This window comes from Belonocnema kinseyi, chromosome 3, assembly GCF_010883055.1.
Source record: "Belonocnema kinseyi isolate 2016_QV_RU_SX_M_011 chromosome 3, B_treatae_v1, whole genome shotgun sequence".
Lineage (NCBI taxonomy): Eukaryota > Metazoa > Arthropoda > Insecta > Hymenoptera > Cynipidae > Belonocnema > Belonocnema kinseyi.
Genome location: NC_046659.1, coordinates 134,921,936 through 134,949,633, shown reverse-complemented (window position 1 = coordinate 134,949,633; position 27,698 = coordinate 134,921,936). Strand labels below are relative to the sequence as shown.

At 26.5% G+C, this 27,698-nt stretch overlaps 1 protein-coding gene across 2 annotated transcripts in view; it reads left to right on the top strand.

Annotated features, from left to right (window-relative positions):
- Positions 1–27,698, top strand: part of LOC117169088 (C-type lectin 37Db-like) — a 73,342-nt gene that overhangs the window by 1,635 nt on the left and 44,009 nt on the right. The window contains exon 2 of one of the 2 annotated variants that reach the window (XM_033355206.1): positions 11,893–11,949. The exons of the other annotated variant lie outside the window; for it this stretch is intronic. Within the exon in view, the coding sequence (XP_033211097.1) occupies positions 11,893–11,949 (57 nt within the window). The remainder of the gene's footprint in view (positions 1–11,892; positions 11,950–27,698) is intronic. 2 annotated transcript variants of the gene reach the window in all.

Below are 27,698 nucleotides of genomic sequence, written 5' to 3'. Positions count from 1 at the left end.
TATATAAAACAAAAATCTGTAATTTTAATTGATTGATTTAAAAATTTCTTCAATTTTGAATAATTGGAAACTTATTTAAAGAAAAATACTTCTCAGAAAGATTTTATTGTCACGCTGCCAAAAAAAAAAATCACCGCAAAATTTAAACGTGTTTATAGATTTATTCAAAATATGTAAGTTACATTCAATCAAAAGTTTAGTATTTATGTTCTTTGAGCATTCAGAAATGAAGCTTATACAAAGAAAAATATTTTATTAGGTCGAAGTGATTTTTAATTCAAATAGAGCAATATCAAGTATTTAAATTTTTTTGAGCTAAAGTTATTAATTTTTTAAAGAATTATAATCAGTTATGTTTTCTCAATTCCTAATTTAGATTCGCAAAAGGATAAATTAAAAAGTTTCCTCTGCATCCTTTGATCCTGGATTCAGTAATAAAAATGAGGCATTGCGAAAGCCAGCGAGGCCTTAATCATTTCACAACCATCAAATTTTGAAAATGAAACCAAAATTTGTCGTACATTATCGAAAAAAGTGAAAGCTGAAAGCATGATGCTAAATCTTTTTCAGATAATTGAGTTAGTTGAAAAGAAAGCTCTTCGAGTTGGAATTGTGTTCAGTCCATTAGGTAATTGAATAGGAGCAATAAAAGTAAAGGGTCATCTTGCTTTGTATTTCCTATGGGAAGGAGCTCATAAAAACGAAGGTGTTCACATCTCTTGCTCTCCTCTCGAACGAGCCACCAACCAACTTTCTTTGACCTTAATAGATTTGATCATTTTATAGATCCACCTTCCCAGGTATAATAGTTCGATTATGAGATTTTAGCTCAGGGTCAAGTACTTGTACTCAAGACTCCATGTAAAAGTAGATCAATTCAATGATTTTATCCACCTTTCGATCGTCCTTGCACCAGACCATTCTTGGATAAACATTTTTAAAATGCGGCTGCGATTTCTGATCTTGTCTCTGACAACTTTTTTGTGTTGACTGTCAAGACTTCGTCTATTGAAAAAACAATCTATTTTTGACTAAAAATTCCATCATTTAGAGTAAAAATATTGCATCTTTCGTAGATGAAAATCAAATTTTTTAGCTGAAAACTCATCTATTTCTTAGAAAATTTATTTTTGATTTTATTTTGATAAAAATTCTTCCTTTTTAGTTGGAAAAGATTTCAGTGATTTTATCCACTTTCTGATCGTCCTTGCACCTGACCATTATTGGATAAAGATTTTTAAAACACGTCTGCGATTTATGATCCTGTCTCTGACAATTTTTTTCGTTAACTCCAAAATTCATATAAAAAATCTATTTTTGCTGAAAATTTGTCCTTTTGATTGGATAATGCATCTTTTTGATTATAAATATCGCATCTTTTCAATATAAAAATAAAACTTTTTCATTTGATAAAAATTCATTCTTGGATAAACATTTTTGAAATGCGTCTGCGATTTATAATCTTGTCTCTGACAAAATTTTTTTGCTGACTGTCAAGAATCCGTCTATTAAAAAAAATCTATTTTTGCTGAGAATTTCTCTTTTTGATTGAAAGGTGTATATTTTTGAGTAAAAATATTGCATCTTTCGTAGATGAAAATCAAATTTTTTTAGCTGAAAACTCAGCTATTTCTTAGAAAATTTATTGTTGATTTTATTTTGATAAAAATTCGTCCTTTTTAGTTGGAAAAGATTTCAGTGATTTTATCCACCTTCTGATCGTCCTTGCACCTAACCATTATTGGATAAAGATTTTTAAAACACGTCTGCGATTTATGATCCTGTTTCTGACAATTTTTTTTTGTTGACTCCAAAATTCATATAAAAAAATCTATTTTTGCTGAAAATTTGTCCTTTTGATTGAATAATGCATCTTTTTGTCTATAAATATCGCATCTTTTCAATATAGAAATAAATTTTTTCATTTGAAAACTCAGCTACTTCTGAGGAAATTTACTTTTTGTTTTAAATTTGTATTTTTGCTTTGAACAGTCAATTGAAATCTTTTTGGATACATTTCAACTATTTCGTAGAGAATTCAACTATTTTGATAAAAATTACATTCTTGGATCAACATTTTTGAAATGCGTCTGCGATTTCTGATCTTGTCTCTGACAACATTTTTTTGCAGACTGTAAAGAATTCGTCTATTAAAAAAACATTTTATTTTTTATTGAAAATTGCATCTTTTTGAGTAAAAATATTGCATATTCTGTATAAAAATAAAACTTTTCTAGTTAAAAACACAGCTATTTCTTAGAAAAATTACTTTTTGTTTTAAATTCGAATTTTTGCATGAAAAGTCCATTGAAATCTTTTTGGATACAAGTTCAACTATTTCGTAGAGAATACAACTATTTTGATAAAAATTCGTCCTTTTCATCTGGAAAAGATTTCAGTGATTTTATCCAACTTCCAATCGTCTTTGCACCTGACCATTCTTGGATAAACATTTTTAAAATGCGTCTGCGATTTCTGATCTTGTCTCTGACAACTTTTTTTGTTGATTGTCAAGAATACGCCTGTTAAAAAAAATCTATTTTTGCTGAGAATGTGTCATTTTAATTGAAAAGTCCATCTTTTTAAGTAAACATATTGCATCTTTCTTAGATGAAAATCATATTTTTTTTCTCTGAAAACTCAGCTATTTCTTAGAAAATTTATTTTTTCTATGAAAAGTCAATTTAAATCTTTTTGAATACAAGTTCAACTATTTCGTAGAGAATTCAAATATTTTGATAAAAATTCGTCCTTTTTAGTTGGAAAAGATTTCACTCATTTTATCCACCTTCTGATCGTCCTTGCACCTGACTATTACTGAATAAAGATTTTTAAAACACGCTTGCGATTTATGATCTTTTTTAAATAAACATAAAACTTTGTCATTTGTGAACTCAACTATTTCTGAGAAAACTTACTTTGTGTTTTAAATTCGCATTTTTACTTCGAAAAGTCAATTGGAATTTTTTTGTATACAAGATCAACTATTTTGTAGAGAATTCTACTATTTTGATAAAAATTCATCCTTTTTAGTTGAAAAAAGTTTCAATGATTTTATCCAGATTGCGATCTTCTTGGCACCTGACCATTCTTGGATAAACATTTAAAAAATGCGTTTGCTATTTATGAAACTCTCTGAGACGGATTTTTTTTTAATCCACAAAAATTCGTATATTACAAAAATACCAGAGTGGGTTTAAAATTTAAGCCGATAAAAAATTCCGTTTTTTATAACGAAATACCAATTTTTTATTTTTTATTTATTTTAGCTCCTGAAAAACATGTGTATTTTTTGAAGGAAATTGTAGTTTTGAACAAACTAAAATGAAATAGATGCGAATTTGTATTTATTTTAAAGACCCCAGAATGAAATTTTTTTATAAGCCCTTTTAAAATTATGACCACCTTTTTGAAAAAAACGCACTTTTTCAACAGCGAGTGACTCGGAATTTATGCATTATAGAAAAAAACTCAAAAGAAGAAAAAATTTTTTTTGCATATAGAAGAAGTACTTTCGATGAAAAAAGAATTTCAGGAAATAACTATTTTTTTAACTTTTACCTTCTTTTTAATAAAGGTTTTCTAACTCTCGTACACACAATAATGTAGTTAAAAATCTGGTAACTATTTTATTTTATGTATAAAGTTAGAAAATATTAATTTGAAAAAATGTTGAAAAATGAAGGAGAAAAGAATTTCTGCCTAAAATTATTTTTTCTTCGCAAATACTTATTTTACATATAAAAACCAACATTTTTTTCAATTTACAGTTTTTTCTGCACTTCATAGTTTTAAAAAAATTCAACGTTGAAAAAAAGCAATCTTTTTCCATTTCTTTTATCCCCGAAAAAAACATTTGCAGTTTTTGAAGGAAGTATAAGATTTTTTAAAAATCGAAATGAAGTAGATGCGTACTTGTATTTTCTTTAAAGTGATTTCAATATGACACTTTTTTAATGAGCCCTATTAAAATTATGGCCACATTAAAAAAAAAAAAACTTTTTCAATGCTAAGTATCTCGGAATTTATGCATTATAGAAAAATACTGGAAACGGAAAAAAATTTTAGTTCTTATATGCAGAATAATCATTTGTGAAGGAACAATAATTTTGGGAAGGAACTATTTTTTAATTTTTTACCGTTTTTTTAATTCATGTTTTCTAAGTTTCATACGTAAAACAATATATTTTAAAATCTGGTAACTATGTCCTTTTATGCATAAAAGTTAGAAAATATTAATTTAAAAAAATGTTAAACAGTAAGATGAATAATTTTTTTCCAAAATTATTTTTTCTTCACAAATGCTTATTCTACATGTAAAAAAATTAATCGGGAATATATGCGTATTTGTATTTTATTTAAAATGAGCCGTAGATAAAGTTTTTCATTCAGCCGTTTTGAAATTTTGAACATCTTTTTGAAAAGAAAAAAACACTTTTCTTTGACGTCGAGTATCTCAAAATTTATGCATTATAGAAAAAAGTCCAAAGAGAACAAATTTTTTTTATGTACCATAAGAATTTGTAAAGAAAAAATTATTCTGGAAAAAAAATATTTTTTTCGTTTTTTACCGTTTGTTTCAATTAATATTTTCTATCGTATATACAATAGATAATATATTTACATATCTGTTAACTATATAATTTTACTTATAGAAGTTAGAAAATTTTAATTTAAAAAGAAATGTTCAAAAATAAAAAATATATTTTATACCTAAAATCATTTTATTTTTACAATTACTTATTCTACATGTAAAAATTAAAAGTTTTGTGTACTTGCTGTTTTCATATAATGCATAGATTCCGAGAAATTTAGCGTTGAAAATAAACCTTTTTTTTCATTTTGTTTGCTCCCGAAAAAAGTTAAAAAAAAAAAGAATTTGAAATTGGTTTCTTTATTTTCTTTAAAATGAGCCCAAGTTGACATTTTTTAATTGAGCAGTTTTAAAATTATTACCACCTTTTTGAAAGAAAAAGAAAACACGTTTGTAACGATGTTGCAAAACTAGTAACTACCTTCTTTTATGCAATAAAGTTAGAAAATATTAATTTAAAAAAAATTGTGAAAATTGAAAAAAAATTTGTTTCCAAAATGATTTTTTCTTTACAAATATCTACTTATTCTCATTATTTTTAAAGGTACTTGTAGATTAAAAAAAAAACAATATCAAATCGATTGGTATTCGCATTTTCTTCAAAATGAGTCCAAGATGGAATTTTTTTGTTGAGCCCTTTTAAAATTATGACCACCTTTTTGAAAAGAAAAACACTTTTTCAGCGCTGAGTATCTCGAAATTTATGCATTATAGAAAAAAATCTAAATATAAAAAAATTGTGCTTTTACATGTAAAATGAGTTTTTTTGTGAAACAAGAAATTGTTTGAAGAATATTCTTTGAATTTTCTGCAATTTTTTATTAATATTTTCTCATTTTTTTTTTACTAATACTTATTCTAAATATAAAAAACAAATTTTTTTTCTGTTTACTTTTTTCTATAATGCATAGATTTCGAGATATTCAGCGTTGAAAAAAGTGTTTTTTTTTTCAAAAAAATGATCACAGCTTTAAAAATCTATTTTTTCTGAGCAATTGTCTTTTATTGAAAAAAAAAAAATTATTTGGATATTTAATGGCAGAAATAAATATTTTTTTCTTTTAATTTTAGTCAAATTATATTGACAGTGATGTTTAATTATGGAAAATTATCATTTAAAATGTTTTATAAATGTTATAAACAAATTCGCAGTGTGGACATCTAAAGGAGAAGAAAATAGCTTTTTCTTCTAATTATCAATAATTTATTTTAAGAGTGACGTTTGGTAATAAAAAATGACCATCCGATATTTTTTATCATTTTAAAAACAAACTATATAAACAAGTGTCCAGTATAAAAATTGAAAGCCAGGAAGAAATCGTTTTTTCTCCAAATATTTCTACAATTATGTCCCGAGTGATTTTTAATGCTAAAAAATTATCATCCGAGATTTTTTCTTAATTTTATAAACACGTAGTGCGAAAAAATTACAATTTGTGCATTTGGAGGTCAAAAAATCCTTTTTTTTCCCAATTTTCCTCAAATGATGTGACGAATGATGTGCATTTGTAACATTTTGTTATATTATATTTTTAAATAATTTTGTTGACAAATTGTTTTTTAAGACACGCAAAATAAAAGCTAATTACAACCTTGGCAACATACTTTAAGGCTGGTTGCGAATAAAGAATGTTTTCTGCCTTCTAAAATTTATACTAGTTACTTGTTTGCAAAAGTTCTTTATAAAATTAATAAAAACATCGGATTATTTCTTTCTATTATTAAACATTAATGACTACATAATTTAAGGAAAACTATGAATAAAAATGATTTCTTTCTGCCTTTAAATGTCCACACGGTGCTCTTGTTTATATAATTTATTTAGTAACTTAATTAAAAAAAACATTAAACAAAAATTTTCTATGACTAAACATCCCTGGCGGTATAATTTGAGGAAAATTCAGAGCAAAATTGATTTTTACTGCTTTTTTCTACCTTTGAGCGTCCACACTAGGAATTTGTTTTTAAAATTTCTTTAAAATATTAATAAAAAAATATTGTATGATAATTTTCCATCATTAAAAATTACTGGCGATATAACTTGAGAAAAATCAAGAGAAAGAACTATTTATTTCTGCCTTTAAATGTCCCCTCTAGGCATTTGTTTTTATTATTTGTATATAAAACTAATAAAAAATATAAGACAAACAAATTTGTATGGTCAAGCATTATTTTTTCAGTCATAGAAAATAACGTTGATGCAAAAATTTCCTTTGCAAACAAACAATCTATAGTGTAGATTATTTGTGAGGTTAATTTGTTTATAACTATCAATATAAAAATGTCACACCATTTTTCTACTTCAGTCACGATCATTAACAAAAAAAAAAGAGAAAAAGGGACTTTTTCTCTAATCTTTCCATAAACATAAAAGTTAAAAAAAAAAAAAAAATGAAAAATCAAGAATTGCTAGCTGCAAGTTATTTTAAACCTCTTTTTTATTTCATATTACTGTGCTCACCTTGGTTAGGCAACTGTTTCAAAAATTGCTCCAAATGCGGAACATTAAAATATTCATCACTTGTATAATAAAATCGCTAAAAAATTTAAGAATTTTATTCTCATACCTATTAAAAATGTGCGAAAAAATGTATTTATTTTTAGTATTCTTATTATTTTTCACTAAATGTATAACTTATCAAAACAAAAATAAGCAGTGTTATCAAATTCAAAAAAACTTCAAAAATTTAATAAATTTTTTACTTTTATGACTTATGTTGAATATGAAAGATACTCAACGATATTTATTATTGTGTCAGTATAAGGTATCCTTTTTTTATCCCAGAAATGATCGGTTTACCTTGAAAGCAAAAAAAAAATATATTAAAAACTCGATTCACAGACTCAGTGCCCGGAAGAAAAACAAAAGCGGAAAAATGTGGCAGTCGTAAAACGGGTAGGATGAAAATGCACTTTTTGTGGCATCGTTTACACCTGCGTTTTTTATTTCACACTAATTGCTAGGATTCTGCCTCCTACAGTAAGCTAGGGACCACATCAATCACACTTCTCGCCATTGTATTTTTGCTTGTATATGTGCAAAAGTGATACGTGTGTGTGTGTGTGTGTGTTGGGCTGGATACATTCCGCAAGGCGCATCGAGACTGGTTGTAATTTACCCGTAGACCGGAAGTGTGGAGCGACACGAAACACTCTCTTGCCCCACTACTCTGATACCCCCCCCCCCATCATTTCTTCCAGACTATTTTTTTCTACTTCCTTTCTCGTGTTTCCTTGATTCCTTTGGAGTTTTCCCTTCCACGGTTCCACAGCATTGCACTTTTGCCATCTTTCCTTCTCTCTCCTTGTACAATGTACAACACTTCCTTCACGTTAACGAGCAATATCCTGGAAGCTTATCTCGTGAAAGGATTTCGAGGCAGTAGTGAGGTACGTGTTACTTTCGTCACGCTCGACAAGATTAATTTCCTAATAAAGAAACGGTCCTGGGAAATGCGAGTTCAGACCGGAAGCGTGCTTTGATGTGAGTCCCTAAGTGGAACCAGCAAGCAGGAAAACATCCTGTTGAAGGGATGCGGCTGCTACGGCTTTCATCCTAGTTCAGTAGCAAACTTGAAGCCTTTTGTCATAGAGGGTAGTAAATATTAAAATCTAAACGGAGAAATATGGATGGTCAAACTTGGAGTGTCAAAATTGAGATGGTCAATTTGACCTTCTAGATTGTAAGAACTATTAATAATTTTTTTTGTATTCAAGAAGAGGACGTAGTGTCTTTGAGTATTGACAGGTTTTTTAGAGTCAGTAGCAGAATCATCAAATTGACACTCTAGGATTGTCAATCAGAATTGGCTGCGTCAAGATTTTTATTGAACGCCTGACACTCAACGCCATGTCTGTCGTGGTATAACATTTTTTAATTTAAAGGAATCTGTATTATCATCTGAGATAGTTACCATCGACGATTGTAGAGATCTTTTTTAACACCGTGAAAATAGAATAGAACTTCCGATTGCTGGTCGAGTGCTTTCCCATAAAGTTATTAGAGAGGTTGAAAGAAGAATCTTTTTTCTGGAATTTGGCAGTTGAGTGGTTCGATTTTCACTGAAGCTACAGGAGTAAATATTTTTCCAGAAAAAATGCAATTATAATTTTTTTGAATTTATTTACATCTAGTAAAAAAAAGGACGTAAATTAAACTTTCAGGATTCAGAGCAATGTTTTTTTGAAATACACGTGGTAAAGTTTTTAGTGCATTCCAGGAGAATGTTTTTGGTGAAAAATTAAATTTTTTGTTTAAGAATTCATGTTTCTAGTTGAAAATTCGTCTTTTTGGTGTAAAAAAAATTAATTTTTCGTTGAAAAATTAAACTTTCTTTGTTGAGAATTCTTGAATTTTTTTTTAATTCCTTTGTTTTGGTACAAAAATAATATTTTTATTTAAAAATGCATCTTAATGGTTGGAAAATTAATTAATACGGTTTCAAGTTTAACTACTTTCTTAAAAATTAAAAAAATTCTTCCTTTTTAAAAATTAAACCTTACGGTGAGAATTCTGGAAGTTTATTAATGATTCGGATTTTTGGATAGTACATTAATCTTTTTATTTGAAAATGCATCTTCTTGAGTTAACAATTTTACGTTTTGTTCCAGAATTTTTGAATTTTCCGAACAAAAGGTCTTTTTGACAGTAAATTAATCTTCTCGCTCAATAATTAATATTGTTTAGTTAAAAATTCAATTTTTTTGTTGAGATTTCTTGAATTTTATTAAAAATACCTCTTTTTTGGTAGTAATTTAATCTCGCTGTTTCAAAATTCATCTTTTTTAGTTAATAATTGAACTTTTTGGTTTAGAATTCTTGAATTTTATTATTGATTCGTTTTTTCGATGTAAAATCAATCTTTTTATTTAAAACTTTATCTTTTCGGTTAAAAATTCAAGGAATACGTTTTAAAGTTTAACTACATTCTAAAAAATCTAAAAAATTTCTTTCTTAAAGATTCAACTTTTTGGTTAGGATTATTAAATTTTAATAAAAATTGCCCTTGTTTGGTATCAAATTAATCTTCTTGTTTAAAAATTCATCATTTTTTAGTAGAAAATTCAACTTTTTAGTTGATAATTCTTGCATTTTGTGAAAAAATTGTGTTTTTTTTATAGAAAATTATTTATTTTTTTCAAATTCAGTTTTTGATAAAAAAATTAACATTTAAAGTTGAACTCCTTTCTTAAAACTGCAGTTTTTGGTTAACTATTAAAAATTTTAGTTAAAAATTCATCCCTATGGTTGCAAATTCCACTATTTTGTTTAAAATATTTATTTTGTTGTTGAAAAATTACGTTCGTAATAGATGGTGAAAATAATGTAACTCTTGTGTACAGAAAATTTGTCAGACTGTTTTAAAAATTCAATAATTTAATAATAAAAAAAACTATTTGGTAGAAAATTCTTTTTTTATAATTTAAAAATATTTTTTATTATGAGTTTAATTATCACCACTTTTTTTAATTCTTGATTTACTACCGAAGTTTATAATTCGCCACACGGTCACATAGACAGCATGGGCTGTCTATGTGACTTTATACTCTGGAATAGTGAAACTAACGGTTAAATTTTGAAACTCTTTGAACTTAAATCTTTATTATAGAAAGAGTTAGAGAAAATTTATCCCATTTTATCTCTTTCTCAATCTAAATTTACGTCTATTTTTTACTGTCATCAGGAAATATCAGAAATTCCTAACGACTTTTCAGACTAGACGTAGCTATGAAAAAACCTTAGTGAAATTAAAGTTCTGTATGAAGAGCTTATTTGCTCCGCTGGGAATCGAATCACAGAACTTCCGATTTCCGGTGTGGTGATTTTCCCTTAAGCTACTAATGAGATCGAAAAAAGAGTCCTTTTTGAGAAGATTTTTTGTTCTTCTCTGGTGATAATACAGATTCATTAAAACCTTAAAAACCTAACGCTTGGCAAAATAATGCTACTATTTATAAAAAGGGATTCTTTTTTATCTCTAGAGTAGCTTAAGGGGAGAGAACTAGACCGTTAATCGAGAGTTCTGTGGTCCAATTACCAGCGGAGCAAAGAAGCTGATTCTCTTTGAGAAAAAATTTATTTAAAAGAAAATCTTAATTCCTACATAGTACTATCTAGTCTACCAGGACGTTAGAAATATCTAAAAGTATTTCTGAAAAATGATTCTTCTTTGGATCTCTCGGGTAGCTTAAGGGAAGATGTTCTTTTAGAAAAAACTAAATTAAAAAAAAATGTAATCCATAGCTCCTTCTAGGCTGAAAAAACGTTCCGAATTTCTGTTATTCCGTAAGGATAATACAGATTCCTTGAAAAGTTTAAATAAGTAATGCCTGGAAAAATGATGCGTGCATTTCTGAAAAATAATTCTTCTTTTGCTATCTCTAGTACCTTAAGGGAAAAGCAGCCGACGGCAATCGAAAGTTCTGTAGTTCGGTTCTCAGCGGAGAAAAGGAGAATATCTTTTTTCAAAAAATGTTAAATCAGAAAAATCTTTTTCTATCACTCTTTAATATAAATTGCCATTCATATTTTCTTTTTTCACTTCATTTCTTCGTATTCTACGTCTATTAATGCCTTCTAGTTTCTATATATTTTTATCCTAATTTCTCTTATATATTTTGCAATCCCTGCTTTTCTATCATGCCCTCTCCTGTATCTACATAGGTCAATATTTCTCCTTCTCTTTCTAAGATAATTTGTTTCGAGATATGTGGAATATATCAGTTACAATAAACAAATTTCTGTAAAACACTAATTACCTGTTTATGAAAATTGAGTGCAAAGATTTTAAGAAAAACCGCTGCCCATTCCTCCGTTTCAATTTTTTTTAATTTTCTATAGCTATCTCCAAGAACAAAAATTAGTTTTAAAAAGAAGATCTTTAAGTGCACTTTTTAGTAAAATTGTATATAAAAAATAAATTTGGTTGAAAACCACAATTTGTTAGTTAAAAACTGACAAAAATCTGTTTTTGTATAAACAAATAATTTAATTGAATAAATAATTATGCTACCTAAAAAAAGTCTTCTAATAACGAGTCATTTCTTTCGAATGCAATTTCAAAAAAAATAAAAATAAATTAATACTGCTCTTTTTATTATTGTCTAATTATTGTGTAGCGCTTCTATTTACAAACTTTTTATTTCTAAGACAGATAATATTTCTAAAACTTATTTTGTGAGTTATAAAATTAGGAGTTTATTTATCAATAAATGAAAAATATATTCTAAGACAGAATGATTTTTTAGTCTTAAATTTGTATTTTCTTAAATTTAAAACTAAGAAAATTTATTTTCAGACATAAAACGGCCTAGCGGAACCTCTCAGCAATTTTTTAAAATAAGAGAAAATTTATGTAAGTATATTTTCACCAAGAAGCTTGCATCATAATCTATCTCTTTAATTTGACATCAAATTTTGAAGAAAAAAAAACCCAGTAGCAAATGGTTCTTGATAAATTTTTAAGGATTTTTTTATATCTTTAACAGGGTTTAAATTGTTAGCGCGTCTATTTTTAAGAACAAAAAATCATTTTGTGTTCAACTCTTTATTAATTTTTATAATGAAAAAAAAGTGTCGAAATAAACAGAGCACTCCCAAAAAATCGGTCTCTCGGGAGGACCAGACCAGACCATTCTCACGTATCTTGAGTCACTAAATCCGAATTCGGATGCTGAAGTGAGTTTCTGCTCTCTTGCTTAAATAAAAATACCACTTTTTGCGTGCATTTCAGAAGAAAAAAAACCCAGCAGCAAACGATTATTGATAAATTTTTAAGGATTTTTTTATATCTTTAATAAGTTTTAAAATGTTAACGCGTATATTTTTAAGAACCAAAAATCATTTCGTGTTCAACTCTTTATTTATTTTTATAGAGGAAAAAAAGTTTTGAAATAAACAGAGCGCTTCCAAAAAATTGGTCTCTCCGGGGGACCAGACCAGACCATTTTCACGTATCCTGAGTCACTGAATCCGAATTCGGATGCCTAAGTGAGTTCCTGCTCTCTTCCATAAATTAAAAAAAAAAACACTTTTTGCGTGCATTTCGCAGCCCGACAAAACAGTTGAGTTCCGATGGAACGATATTATCAGAAAACACTTTTTTCGTAAATTTGTGTGGTCAGGAAGGAAGCAAAAGGTAACTCCGAAATTATAACATCGGATTCAGCGACTGAAAATTATTTCATGATTGACTCTTCTGGTTCGAAGAAACTGCTGTTTTTTGTGGGTTGGGGAAATATACGAGTAAGAAGAAAACAACTACTCAGGATTCAGTGACACAAGGTACGTAAGGATTGTCTAGTCTGGTCCGCCAAAACTTCTACTTTTTGTGAGGCCTTGAAATGTACAAAAAAAGTATTTTTTGTGATTAGAAAGAAAACAAGAGCACGGATTCGGATTCAGTGGCCCAAACATAAGTAAGAATTGACTGTCTTGGTCCAAAAAAGCTCCTACACTATTGGTGGTACTATGTAGTGTACGAGAACATAATTTTTAAGTTCGGAAGAAAGCAAGAGCTCAGATTCGGAATCAGCGGCCCAAACTACGTATTAATTGACCAGTCTGATCGGTCGGAACACCTATTTTGTTTGTGTGGCTCCTAATTCTACGAGGAATTATTTTCGAATTTTCGGGAGAAAATAAGAGTTTGGATTCTGGTTCAGAGACTCAAACTACATACAAATTGCCTAGTCTAGGCCAATCAGAATCCATTTGGGGGGGGGGGGGGTGCTGTAAAATATACAAGAACTGTTTTTTTTAATTCGTAGTAAAATATATTAGGAATATTTTTTTGATTAATTACCTCAGAGAAATTCAAAAATATAAATTTTAAATCTCTCTAAATACGATATACAAGCGTTTAAAATTTAATATTTGTATTGAATCAATTCTTTAAAATATTTGTATATTAACAAAGCATGTATAATAAATAACTTAAAATGTTAACCCTTTTGTACACTTATGAAATTTAAAAAATTAAAACACTCCCAAGTCCTTAAAAGTTTTCTGTTTGAAATTTTTAAAATTATAAACCTGCTATCTTAGATGTTAATTCCTACTCATAAAATCTTTAGTACCTGGTTGACAAATATTAAATTTCAAAGGAAATTGAATACTGTTTCTCAACTTCTGTATCCAATACAAAATACGCATACAAAGAAAAATTTTCTTGTAGGTGTTCTTGAATAAAGAAATATTTATTTGTGTGCATAATTATTCCATTGGTCAATTTTGTCAAAAATTGAATTCTCTGATCATACAGTTAGAGTTTAAAGGTGTTTTTACACAGAAAAATTCATTAGCGGTGGCTTATATTTTATTAAGAAAGATTTCTATGAATATCTAATAATTGTGTTTTAAGAGAAAGTTGAAGTTTAACAACACTCTCTACCGGTTTATATTGAATAAGAACAAATTATGGAATTAGAAAAATCAATCTTTATTGTTTTTCTATCAGAATTTATATTCAACTAGCATCTTTTATCGCGCGCTTTTTAGTTTAAGGGGAATAATAATTTGTATTACTAAAGAAAAATTTCAAATACCTATCTATTTTCTAGTTCATTTTTAAATTGTCAACCAGTTGTTTTTTTTTAACAAAAATTATGAAATTTTATCTCAAAGAAACGATTTTTCTACTTAATAGATTTATTCCTAATCCCTGAATACTTAAGAAAAATTAAATAATTTTATACCCAAAAGCCGAATTTACAACGGAATGGCAAGATGGAAATAAAAAAGACGAATTTTTTAACAAAATAATTAAATTCTCAAACAAATCAAACTAATTTCAAAATAAAGAAATTAGTTTTTAACTAAAAGAGAAGAATTTGAATAAAAATGATGTATATTTAAAAAAATTTTTTTTATCAAATTAGTTCAATTATCATCTAATTAGTTCTACGTAAACCTAAGAAAATAAAAATTTTAGACTAAAAATCATAAGAAAATAGGAATTTTAAACGAAATATTTGAATTCTAAACTAAAAAAGAACAATTTTAAAACCAAGGAATTAATTTTATACTAAGAAGATTAATTCTCAGCCAAAACAGACGAATTTAGAACTGTAATGATAAATTATAAATTTGCATCAACAAAAAAAAGTGAATTTTGTTGAAGTAGTTCTACTTTGAAATTACTAGCTGAATTTTCAATCAATAAAAGTATGTTTTCTATTAAATAGGTTAATATTTAAACAAAAAGGAGACACATTTTAACTAAATAGATAAAATTTTCACACAAAACAAATACTAAATTTCTAAGAAAATACTTTTTAAACGAAAAAGGCGAATTTCCAAATAAAAAAGTAGTTGAACTTTCAAGAAAGTAGTTCAATGTTAAAAAAAATAGTTTTGCTTTTACCCAAGCATATGAACTTTCAGCCTTTAAAGACGAATTTTCAACTAAAGAATTGCATTTAAAATAAAAAAAAAGTTAAATTTTTACCAACAGGTGATGCATTTTGAAACAAAAAAGACGACTTTTTAACAAAAAAATATTTTTTATTTAAGAGAAAACAAAAGTTTTCAAACAAATTACGTTTTAAAGGGAAAAAATACAATACATAAAAACCAAAAATTCAAACCACTGTTTTTTTAAGTTTATTTATTGTTTAAATTTAGAAAAACATAATTTTACTAACAATTTTTAGAAAATTCCAAAAGAATTTTCGAACATTTCAGGTATGTCTGAAAAGTATAATCCTTAATTTCCTTCGAATCTTTTAGATTCTTTTATGAATCAATATTTTTTAATTCTTATATTTTATGGTGCGGAAATTTTCTGTGACGAATTTTATTATTCGAGAGTTATACAATTCAGTAACATTATAAACTGTTCGGGGATTTTTCTATTTAGGAGTTTTGCAGTGATGAAAATTTTATTTTTTCTGAATTTCTCCCGAAAAATAAAATTCCGGATAGTTTATATTATTACTGAATCCAAAAATTCTCTATAGAAACTTTTTAATATAAACATTTAAACCAATTTTCAAATTATATTATTTAACTGGCTATATCTAGCCATCCCGAAAATTTATTTATTTATTATTTAAATAAAATAATAAAATATTTTTATCAAAGAAAGAAGTTTTTTAATTGAAGAATAATGTTTCTGGCATAAAACTGCCGAATTATAAAATATCCGGCTCTATGGTAATCCCGAAACTAGAAAATTTCTGAATGATAAAATTTACTGATTTTAATATTATATATAAAACCGTTTTGATTCAACTTAGTCTATTTATTAATTTCTAAAAAATACAACAATAAAATATTTTGATTAAATAAAATAATCGTTTAATTTTCGGGTTTTCTTTTCAAACGGAAATTTCTAATTTTTGTCAATTTCATAATATTCGCAATCTCTTATTACCTTTTTTTACTTTTTAAACACTTCATAATGTCGGCAAATTTATTTTATAGATTTTTTAGCAATCGAAAAGTTGTAATTACATTTTATGATCATGGTATAAGATTCAAAATATAAAATCAAAATCAAAATGCGTCAGTAAAATTCTTATTAAATATTTTTGTATTTTAAAAATTTTTTTAATATTTTAATTTCTCTTTAGCAATCAAAACTTCTTACCTCATTTGTATGTTGTATAAAATTTCAGATTTTGCAAACTATTATGCATTTTTTGTATGCAGACTTTTTGTTAGTGACAAATAAGATAAAAATAAAAAATTAGAAAAATGATCTGTTGATTTTGTAGTTTTTTTTTATTTCAGAAGAAAAAATAAACATAAACATAAAGTTACTTAAATATTACGATAGAAATTTTTTTTTTAATTTTTAGTATATCAGAATCAGGTATTTTGTATTTTTTGCCGGAATTTTCTTGTAGATCATGAAACCAAATTTTTTGTGTAAAAAAAAAAATAACTGCAGGTTTATTTAATTCCGGTTCAAGAAATTTTAGGGACCTAATTTTTTTACTAAATAAAATTTTCCATCAATTAAATCTAAAAAACGATTCGAGAACTTCTAATCTCAAAACAATTTTTGTTTAAATTTTCTATATTTTTTTATATTTTGATACCAAAAACTCTATTTAAGGAAATAACTTTATTGACTTAATGGTGCTTTTACAACTGATGATTTTTTTACATTAACATTTAATGTTCAAAATAGTCCTTTTTCTGTAATTATTAACATACTTAAAGGTTTCTTTTTTACAAAAATGATCTGCATGGAATTTCTAAAAAAATTCATAAGGTTATTAAATAATTTCTTTGTGATCTGTAAGACCGCAGGTTTCCACTAAAATTTTAATATTTTATTTGATTAAAAAAAAAGATAGTTGACATTGTGTAATACAGTTTTCGTCAATATTTAGAAGAGCTCGGAAAATGACAATTTTTCAGTAAATTATAGTTTAATTTTATATTTTTTTAATTTACATGAAAAACTTTCATTTTATTCTTATTAAACATATAAAAAATTTAATCTTTAATAAAACTTAAATAGTAGTACTAAAGAAATTTACAATTATAATTTTTTGGGCAATAATTTTAAATGTCTGTGTCAGTGGGATGCAACTTCTAAATTAGTCTTAAAGAATTTTCAGTAGCGCACATTTTAAATAAGGTTCCATTGAAAAAATAAATATTTTTAAAAGTGCGCTATTTATTAAATCGATTTTCGATATTTTCAGAAAAATCACGGTGAGTTGGGGAGTTTTAAAAATATTTTTATATTTGCTTTTAATCATTTGATCACGAATTATTTTTTTGAAGTGACTAAAGTTTTTAAAAAATTGAAGGCATAATTTTGTTGAAAAAAGTTTTTAATCGGTCAAGAATATTTCTCCAGTACTAGAGAGCCATATAAATGTTAGTTTTATTAAAATGGATATTCTGTTGTGTGTATATATTTTTAAATGCAATTTTTTAATTTTTGATCATTGTTCCTATGACACAAAAATTATTCTGATTTTTTCTAGTTTTTTATTTTATTGATGAATAATACTTATGAAAAAATAATGCATTAGGAATTATATATTACAATTTTGGTTGAAGTAATCTTTTCAAACATGTGCAAAAAAGCCATTTTTTGGATTCTGTTAACTGAAAATGTTGCTGAATTTAAGATTGAAATATTTTTCAAAATAGAACAAATTTGAAGAAAAACTCATCTTAAACACCAAATTCATTTTTCATTTTTAGATTTTATATTACTAAAGATATAAAAAAAAAAGAGTTTAAAAAAGTTTTTTTTCGACCCAATCTAATAGTAATGTGTCTTTTTAACCTAGAATCTCCTATTATAATTTAATTTGTTTCCTACTAAATCCAAAGTGCAATTTCCAATAATTAAATTTTGAAAATTTTTGCTTGGAATTGTTCAAAATTAAGTTTTAAAAGTTGAAACTAGTATCGTGCGTTTCAAATAATTTAGTGTGAGATTTTTTCAATTTTTAATTGAAAAAGAGGTCATCTTAAATTTCAAAACACCGTAGAAATAAATGATTTGTATTACCTCAAATAAAAGTTCCCTTTCATATTTTTCTACCAATATTGTCTGGAAAATTACAAGGTCTAAGTTACTTAATTGAAAAATTACATCCATATAATTTTCAATTCTAAAATTCTACATCTTTAAAATACCTCCTCTCATCTTCGCGAGAGTTAATCGGATTTCGAGTTACAGTATTTAAGAGGTGAAAGCAACCTGTCTGTTTGCATTTTCTCTCAATACTGTTACATCTCGTCGGCATTTAAAGATCACTTTCGTTCCTGACAAATAGTTTGAATCAACGACAAAAAATCCCAAAAAAATATTAGGATACATTAAAATAATAATTTTTGTAATAAATTATAATGCGATAATAATTGATACAACAAATTAAACTTGCACAGGAAACTTTTTTTATATAAAAACTAAATTTATCTTAAAGTAAGTGAATAAAGAAATCATCTGGAATAAATTACTAATAACTGTGTGACCTTTTGCATTTTATTATTGTTAAACAATTGAATGTCACGATAAATGGTCTTGCAAGTTTTATTTCATTAAATTCCATTGTATTTCCAATATTAAAATAATTGTTAAATTTGCTGTTGAATTTAAAGTTTCAAATTTTATAATAAATTATTGAAAATGTCATAAATCGTTATTTTTTTCCTGGAAATTTATTATGAAAAAAAACTTAATTTTAACACAAACTTGCGAAGATTCAAAGAAAACTTAACATTTATAAAAATTTTGAGCTTTGTTAGTTTTCTTCAAACAGAAATTTTCATTTTTAAGGAAGAATCTTCATTAAGATCCTCAATTTTTAACAATTTGAGATTTTAATCATAAGGTATTTTAAAAAAATTAGGTACTTTCAAAGAAATTAGGTTTTTCATTTTTTTAAGGATTTTTGATCGAAATATAACATTTATTAAGAAAAAATTTTAGATACAAAATTTTTATGATTTGTTTACCAAATGTTGCATTAAATTATTAAATTCAAATAATTCTTTTTTTTTTTACTTTTTACCAAAAATTTTAATTTTATAACATAAATCATCACAGTTCAAAAAGCATTTAAAATTTAAGGAGAATTTTAGTCAGATACTTTAAATAAAAAGTATTAGATTCAAAATATTTAAACAATTTTGCATTTCGATGACGTTTTAAATTGAAAATCGTTGTTTTTCGTCGGAAATTATTGTGATTTTTGATAGGAGTAATTATATTTCAAAGAATGTTTTAAAATTTCAAACAACTGTGGGTCATGTTGTCGGGATTCACTTTAAATTTTTATTTCAAACAAACATAAAGTTTTATTATTTTTTGGTTATGTTAGTTTGTTATACTCAAAACTATTTTTTATATAAAAAATTGACATTTTAAAGATTACGATTCTTGGAAAATTTTTATTTATACTTCGGAAATCAAACTTGTCATTTTCAGAGAAAAATTATAATAAGGTTAAAAAGATTTAGAATTTTGAAATTTCTTAGCTTCTTTTGATAGATATTTGTATTTTTAATTTTTTTTTAATTTACCGGAAGTATCGATATGGATTTCAAAAACTATTTACAGTTTTAGAACAATTAAAGGTTATGTAATCTTTTTTCACTGAAAATCGGTTAATTTAAAAAAAAAATAATGGGATGTTGACAAACGAAAATTAAAGTGAAGGAAAGATGAAAAATTTTAAATAATTTTTTATTGCGTTATGTTAGTATTTCTTTGTCGTAAATTGGTATTTGTATTACAAAAATCATTTTTTTTAGTTTATCATCTAGAAACGAAAATTTTATAATTTTTGGTTTCGTTGGTGATTTATAGTGAAAATCAATTCTTTTAACAAAAAATTATTGAATTTCCAAAAAGAATACATTTTTTAAAACAATTTAAAGTTACCTAAGCGGATTTTTACAGCAAATCGCTGTAGATTTTAAAGAATTTTGACAATTTTGAACAATTTTGGTTCTGTTATTATTTTTAGTATGATTTGGTTATTTTACACAAAGAAACAGTAGGTTTTTCAGAAGATATAGAATATCATAAGTAATATTTGATTTTTTGATTTTGTTATATTTAGGCAACAATAGGGTATTTTTTAAAAAAATACGACTGTTTAATTGTGAATTTGATTGTCCAAGAAAAATTATAATAATTCTGAAGATAACATTTGTATAAGTTATCATAATAATTATCACAAATTTCGTTCGTCAGAGAATTTTTTTTTTAACTTCTTAATTAAAAAATTATAGTGTAGATTTCTGAGATTTAACTTCAATCAGCAAAATATGATTTGAGTCAAAGAAAATTTCATTTTATTAAATTAAAACATTCATTTTCTCTTAGATCAAAAAAGTTTCTTTGATTTGAAAAATTATTTGTTTGTTTAAATGGAACCTTTTCTTTAATTTATCCAGATTTTCCTAATTTTAAAGTTATATCATGATAAGTTGAAAAAAAAATTGTTCCATAAATAATTTTAATGGTAATAAAAAAATTAATAAGTAAATAAAAGAAGCTTGAAAATATAAAAAAAAACAACACTATATATTTCTATTAATATAAATCTTTAATAATCACTGCATAATAATAATGACAACAAATAATAAGAATTAATTCTGATAAAAACAAAAATGGAATGCACATAGATATAAACAAATAAGGAAATTATCTTTGATGCATTCCAAGTAAATACTTAACTTTCTTTTCTCGTATTTATTTATAACTCAGAAAAGGTCATGATAACTAGTCTTGAAAATTTTATGGCTTCAAAATAAAATGAAGAATTTTAAAAAAAGGAATAAAATGCTTTTTCGTGACTGAAGTCGTGAAACCTTTGATTTCCCTGTGTCCGCTGGCATTATAGTTCCTGATTTTCGAGACTGGACATTTCCGGTAGAATAGCAGCCGGTTCGTTCCCATCGAACCATTATCCCAAGACGAGTGCACCCCTGCTTCCGATTTTACGTCATTTATAGCCAGTGACTGGTTTCGTTTCCGTTCCAGAAAAAAAAAGAAAAATCGATTTGAAGCAGGTCCGCCGATTTTCTCGTTTTCCAGACTGATTTGTACAGGTTGTGTTGCGTGCAGAAGACATGTGTACAACTCGCGATCAAAGGTCAGAGTTCAGTGTACGCTGGAATGAAATTAAGGTTTAATTGTTGCATTGCTATGCATTGCCTTTTGGTTGGCTGTCGAGCTGAACGGGTTGTACCGTCATTTTACTAATTGTAGATTGTGTGTGTCAAAAAAATTTTTTTTTAAATTATCATTATTGTTCATAAAATTTTAACTGAAAAAATATTTTTTAAATTAAAAAAAAAATAGTCAATGAAGCTCAACGTGCCTGAAAAAGATTTTCTTTGCCTATAAAGACGTTAATTAAATCTTTTAACCCCCCGTGTTTCCTTCTCTATTTTCCTTACTTCTTATACTTCCCCTACTTTCCCTACTTCCTCTCTTCACACTTCATCCAAACCCTCAATTTTTTCCTATACTGCATCCCTCACTCCTAAGCTTCCATTTAATACACCCATTTTTCTACTTGCCTTCCCCTTCCTTACTCTCCCTTACTCTCCCTTCATAAACCCTCCACCTTTTTCTCTATTTTGCTAATATTACTTTCTCCTCATTCTCGATATGTAAGCTAAAAGCCCTCTTAATTTTCTTCTCGACCCTAATTCTCTCACATAACTTATCCCGATTCCGCTATGTACCTTTCCCTAATTTCCTCTCATTTATCTTCATTTACTCTTATATACCTAACCTACCTCATTGTACCTGATTCACTCTTATATATGCAACTTTCCCTACCAAAATTCGCCTTTAATTCATCCCTGGTTTCCTATACACTATACAATTATTTTTCCTAGTTTGCAAATTTTTCCATCATTTGATACTCCCTCTTAATTTACCCTACTTTTCGTAATTTATTTCTGTTACTTTTTCCATTTCGATAAATTTCCCTACCTCTCTTTTAATAATTTTCGCTTTATTTCCCCACTTGCCCTCCTTTTCACTTCACCATGATCTTGAATTTTTGCCTTCTCTCCACCCCCCTCTTATCGCTTGCCCAGTTAAAAGACTTCTTTTTCTACATCCCTTCCAATCCCTTACTCTTCCCTAATAACCCTTTACACTATTAGTCTTCAATAAATTAATTCCTATAGTTTTTGAAATATAATCTCCGCTCACTTTATATACTCTTCCTCATTTTCTCAATTTTCCTACTATTATTTTCTTCTCCTTTCCCATATATCAACTAAGACCTCCTCTATAATTTTCCCCTCGTCCCTAATACTTTAACTCTTATTTTTTCCCCTATTACCCTTTACATAAATTCCCCTTATTTACCTTCATTTACTCATATGGACCTACTTCCCTTATTTTCCCTGATTTACTCTTATGTATGCAACTTCTCCTACCATAATTCACTTACTCCATTTGCTAACAATTTTCCTAGTTCCCTTTCACTAATATTTCTTTCATTTCTCTACTTTCCCTCCTCCGCTTCACTATGATCTCTTAATTTTTGCCTCCTCTCCTACTCCTCTCCTTACTTTTCTAGTTGAAACAATTCCATCATCTACTTTGCTTACTCTCCCTTATTTATCATTATTTCGCCAACCTTTACCTAATTTCACTCAACTCTTATATTTCCCCTCCCATAATAACGCCTTACTATCCTTAGTTTGTATTACCTCCGTTCATCTAATCTTTTTCCCATAATATCCTCTCACTTTTCCTACTCTTCTTAATTTCTTCGTCATTCCTATTATCATTTCCCCTCATTTCCTTTATATTATCTTAACCCCCTTCCATGTCTCCCATTGGCCTTGAACCCCACCTCTAACTTCCCCTATATCTCTCTATTTTCTTCCCCTCAATTTCCTCCCCCTCATTTTCCCTCATACAACCTACTTTTTCTATCATAATTCCACTCTAGTTCTAATTTTTTATTCATCCCTTATTAACTTTACTTTATCTGACCTTCTTCATTACTGTTCCAATTTTTCCATCAAACCATACTTTCCTCTCACTTATTCTTCTAATTTTTCTGATTTTATTTGCATATTTTTTCCTAATTTCCCTGATTTTCCCAACCTCAGTTACTTTAAATTTCCTTAATTTTCATTTATTTCTCCTACTGTCTCTTCCTTCATCTCTTATCAATTACTTCAATTTCTCTTCCTCTATTTTCCCTTAATTCCACCACTTTCCCTCTTCTTATTTGTCCTTACTCTTCCTAATTCCGCTCCACTCATTTGTTTACATATCCTCTACTTTTACGTTCTTCATTTCCTATCATGTCCTCTAGTTCCCTTTTAAGCATTTCCCTTCATTCCACTACTTTTCCTTCCCTTATTTCCTTTAATTACCTCTTCTCTTATTTCTGTCCGATTCGCCGAAATCTCTTACTTCCTGTCTCCTCATTTCCCGTAACTGCGACTATTTTCCCTATTTTATTTACCACTTCTACATTAATATTTCGTTCCAATATTTCCCTCGCTCAATGTGCCCTTAATTCCCCTCTATTTGTCTCTTAGTACTTCCTCTACTTCCCCCCCCCCCAATTTTTTATCTTCCCCTTCCCTCATTCCTCCTTAGTTTCCTACTACCCCTATCTAATTTACCCTAACTAAGCCTAATTTTCCTCCACTCATTTTCAAATATCAGGGCCATAAGTATATTTTATAGATTACCAAAAAACCCCCATAAGCGAAAAAATGGGTTTTATATGTTTTTTACGCTAATTAGTATTTTTTGCGTTTTTCTACATGCAAATTGTGTCTGATATACAAAATAATACTTGGTGTTGATAATAAAATGTTTATATAAAATTGTTTACAATTTAGTGTTGTTTTTCGCAATTGTATTTTAGAATAGAATCAAAAAGTCGCCGTTTGTTTAGAAATGTTCCACGTTTTTCCAAACTCTCAATTCAAGTGAGGCAATATTTAATTATTGTTAACAATGATTATAATTTTCAATAATAATAAATAATAATATTGCTAGAAAAATACGTTTTGCCCGAAATGTTTAACTTTTTTTCTGCTTTTTACTTGAAGGGAGAATAATTAAATCAATCCAAAAAAAATTATTATTTAAACAATTTATTATTTGTTTATAACTTTATTCTTTATTGATACTAGATACTTGCGGTTTCCTTTCAATTTTTTAACTATTTACCCACTTTTCACTTAGCAAAGTGATAAATAATGGAACTTAACAATTTTGTCATTTAAACAATTTATTATTGTTTATAACTATCTTCTCTTAGGAAACTAGTAAATGTTGCAACTTTTTAAAACTTTATGAAAAATATATTCCCAAAAATAAAGAGATTGTTTTTATTATATTTCTCTCTAATGGTTATTTAATATTCGTTCATAACTGAAAAGGCAAGGCAATATCAAAAATGTAAAAAAAACCCGCAACTTTCTAGCAGCTATCTAAGAGAAAATAGTAATAATAAACAATAATACATTCTTTAAATAAGCATTTTTGTTATCTTTTAAAAAATATTACCTCACTAAGTCGAAATTGTATAAAAATTATTAATTATTTTTATTATAAATTACTTTATTAGGTAAAAAGTGGATAAAAATTAAAAGTTTCATAAAAACCTGCAACTATTCAGCAATCATTTTTCTTAAATTGAATTAATTATGAGCTCCCTCCAAGTGACAGGTAGACAAATAGTTGAAGATTTAAGAAAAAACGAAAATTTTCTGGAATTATTTATATTGATTTTTAACAATAATAAAAAATAGATTAAAAAATCATATTTTTTACTTTAATTAATTATTTACATTACTGTAATTGGAAATTGGACTGAAAATATGCAATGAAAAAAATAGGTATCAAGGAATTCAGAGAAATTTTAATATCTAAGGAATCCCGATTTAAACAAAATTTAAAAGTAATAACAGAATTTTAAAGATTCTGGCTCATTCAGGAAATTTGATTAATTCGGAGAATTGAAAGAATATGAAAAATGTTTACTAGTAATTTTTTTGTTAAAACACATACATTGGATACAAAATTGAATCATATTTTTTATTTGAAAGTTTAACTCTTTTGTTGAAGATTAAACAACTTTCTTTTAATTTTATTTTTTGGTTAAAGGTTTATAATTTTATTTTAAAATTCATCTTTTTGTTTGCGAATATAATTATTTTAGTTAAAATTTTTCTATTCTTGGACTGCGTCTTCTTGAATGACAAATATTTTCATATTCAGGATATAAATTGAAAAGTCACCAAGTACATTTTTCGTTGAGAGTTTCTCTTTTTTGCTTCAAAATTTAACTAGTTTTTTAAAACTGGAACTACTTTGTTCAAAATCAACTTTTTTGGTTAATGATTCATAATTTCTTTTCACATTCATCAAGTAATTTGCTCGGTTTCAAATTTGTTAAATTAATCATGTTTGACTAAGGAATCAATTATTTTTCCGAAAAATCTTTTCATTTTGAATGAAATAGACTACTTTTAAATTAAAATAATTTTTCTGCTTTTAATTTAAAGTGAAAACATTCTCGTATTCAAATGTCAAAAATTACCTTTTTCGTGGAGAATTCATCGTTTTTTTTTTAAATTTAACTGCTTCATTAAAATTTGAACAACTTTCTTAAAAAGAAACTCTCGTCCTTAAAGATTAACGTTTTCATTTCAAAATTCATCCATTTGGTTAGAAATTTAATTATTTGGTAGAAAATCCGTCTTTTTAAGAGAAATTTAATCTACTTGGTTGAGGATTAAACTATTTTAGCAAAAACAGTCGATTGGAATAAATTTGTCTGATTTTTATTAAAATTAAAATATGTTTAAACTGAAATATCAAATATTACATTTGTCGTCGATAATTTCTCTTATTTTTAAATTTAATTATTTCGTTAAAATTTTAACTAATTTCTTAAAAATATACCTTTTTGGTTAAATATTTATAATTTATTTTCAAAATCCATTTTTTTCAATTTTTTTATTCATACTTTTGATTTGAAATTAGAATATCTTAAAATTGAAATTTCCAACATTGAATTTTTAGTTGAATTTTTTTTCTAAATTTAACTACTTGATTGAAATTTAAACTACTTTCTTAAAAATAAAGTTTCATGGTCTCAGATTCATATTTAATTTCAAGATTCATCTATTTGGTTAGAAATTTAATTATTTGGTATAAAATTCGTCTGTTTGGAAGAAAATTAATCTACTTATTCAAGGATTCAACCATTTTAACAAAAAATCTTTTTTGGTAAATTTGTTTGCATTTGGTTAGAATAAAAATACGTTTAAATTAAAATGCTAACTATCACATTTTTCTTTGAGAATTTGTTTTTTTCAACATTAAATTATTCGGTTAAAATTTGAACTGTTTATAGAAATACACGTTTTTGGTTAGAAATTCATATTTTCATATAGAAATTTATCTCTTTAGTAGAAAATTGAGTTATTTGGTAGAAAATTGGTCTTTTTGAAATAAAATTATTCTACATGCTCGAGGATTCAACTATTTTTTCAAAAAATCGTCCTCTTGAATGAAATAGATGGCCTTTGATTAAAAACTAATGTGTTTTGGTAGACATTTGATATATTCTATTTTTCATTAAAAAGAATGTTTTAAAAGTTAAACTTATTCGTTAAAAATTCAATTGTAAAAATTTAAAGATTTTGGTCAAAAATACAAGTTTTTTCTTGTAAATTTTTCATGTTTAAAAAATTAATCTTCTCGATTAAAAATGCATCTTTTCGGTGAAAAAAATAATAATAAACTATCTTATTGAAAAAAGGACCCTAAAAATAACAAAAAAGGTTTATCTGAAATTGAAACTCGTTCCGAAAGGAATGCACAGATTCAATCAAATAAATTCTGCATTTGAATTACGCAATTCATGGATACGTAGAAAATACGTAATTTACTGAGGGCTCGTTATTTACTGACACATTTGTATTTGACTGAATACCTGTCCATTGTCCAGTTCAAGAGCAGGTGTGCCACCTAAATGATAGAAATCTAATCTGGATTTCACTATGTAGAATTTACAATTACTGCAATGCAATGGTTTGTTAAATAATTTTGCTGCACGTAGTGACGGATTCGTATTGCCTTGCATCGGATTTAACAATCGAACAGTTACAGCCTATGCATAAATGATGCATTGCGATTGAGTACCAGCATTCGATGAAAAAAAAAAGAAAAAAAAATATATATATATATATCTTGGCTCACACACTCACCTGATTTTTAGTTTAGTTTAAAAATTTTTTTTTAAATTAAAAAATAAAACGAAACAATATTTTAATACAAAGAAATTATCTTAACATTATTCTTGTTAACATTATAAATAAAGATAATAAACGAATGCATTATTCAGGCATTCGTCGTCAGAAAAAGTCGTTTTTTTTTCGATCTCAATTTTTCAAAAATAGGAACCTCATGATAATTTCAGAAAAATTCATAACTTGTGGCTAAATTTTATAATTTTTCAAACAAATGCAATAAAATTAAAAGGACTGACCTTGAAAAAAAAAGTTTTCACGTCGACAAATACCCAAATAATGCATTTATTAATTAAATTTGTTTAACAAAAACTTAAAATTAATAAAATGATTAGAACTGACGTTGAAAGAACAAGTGTT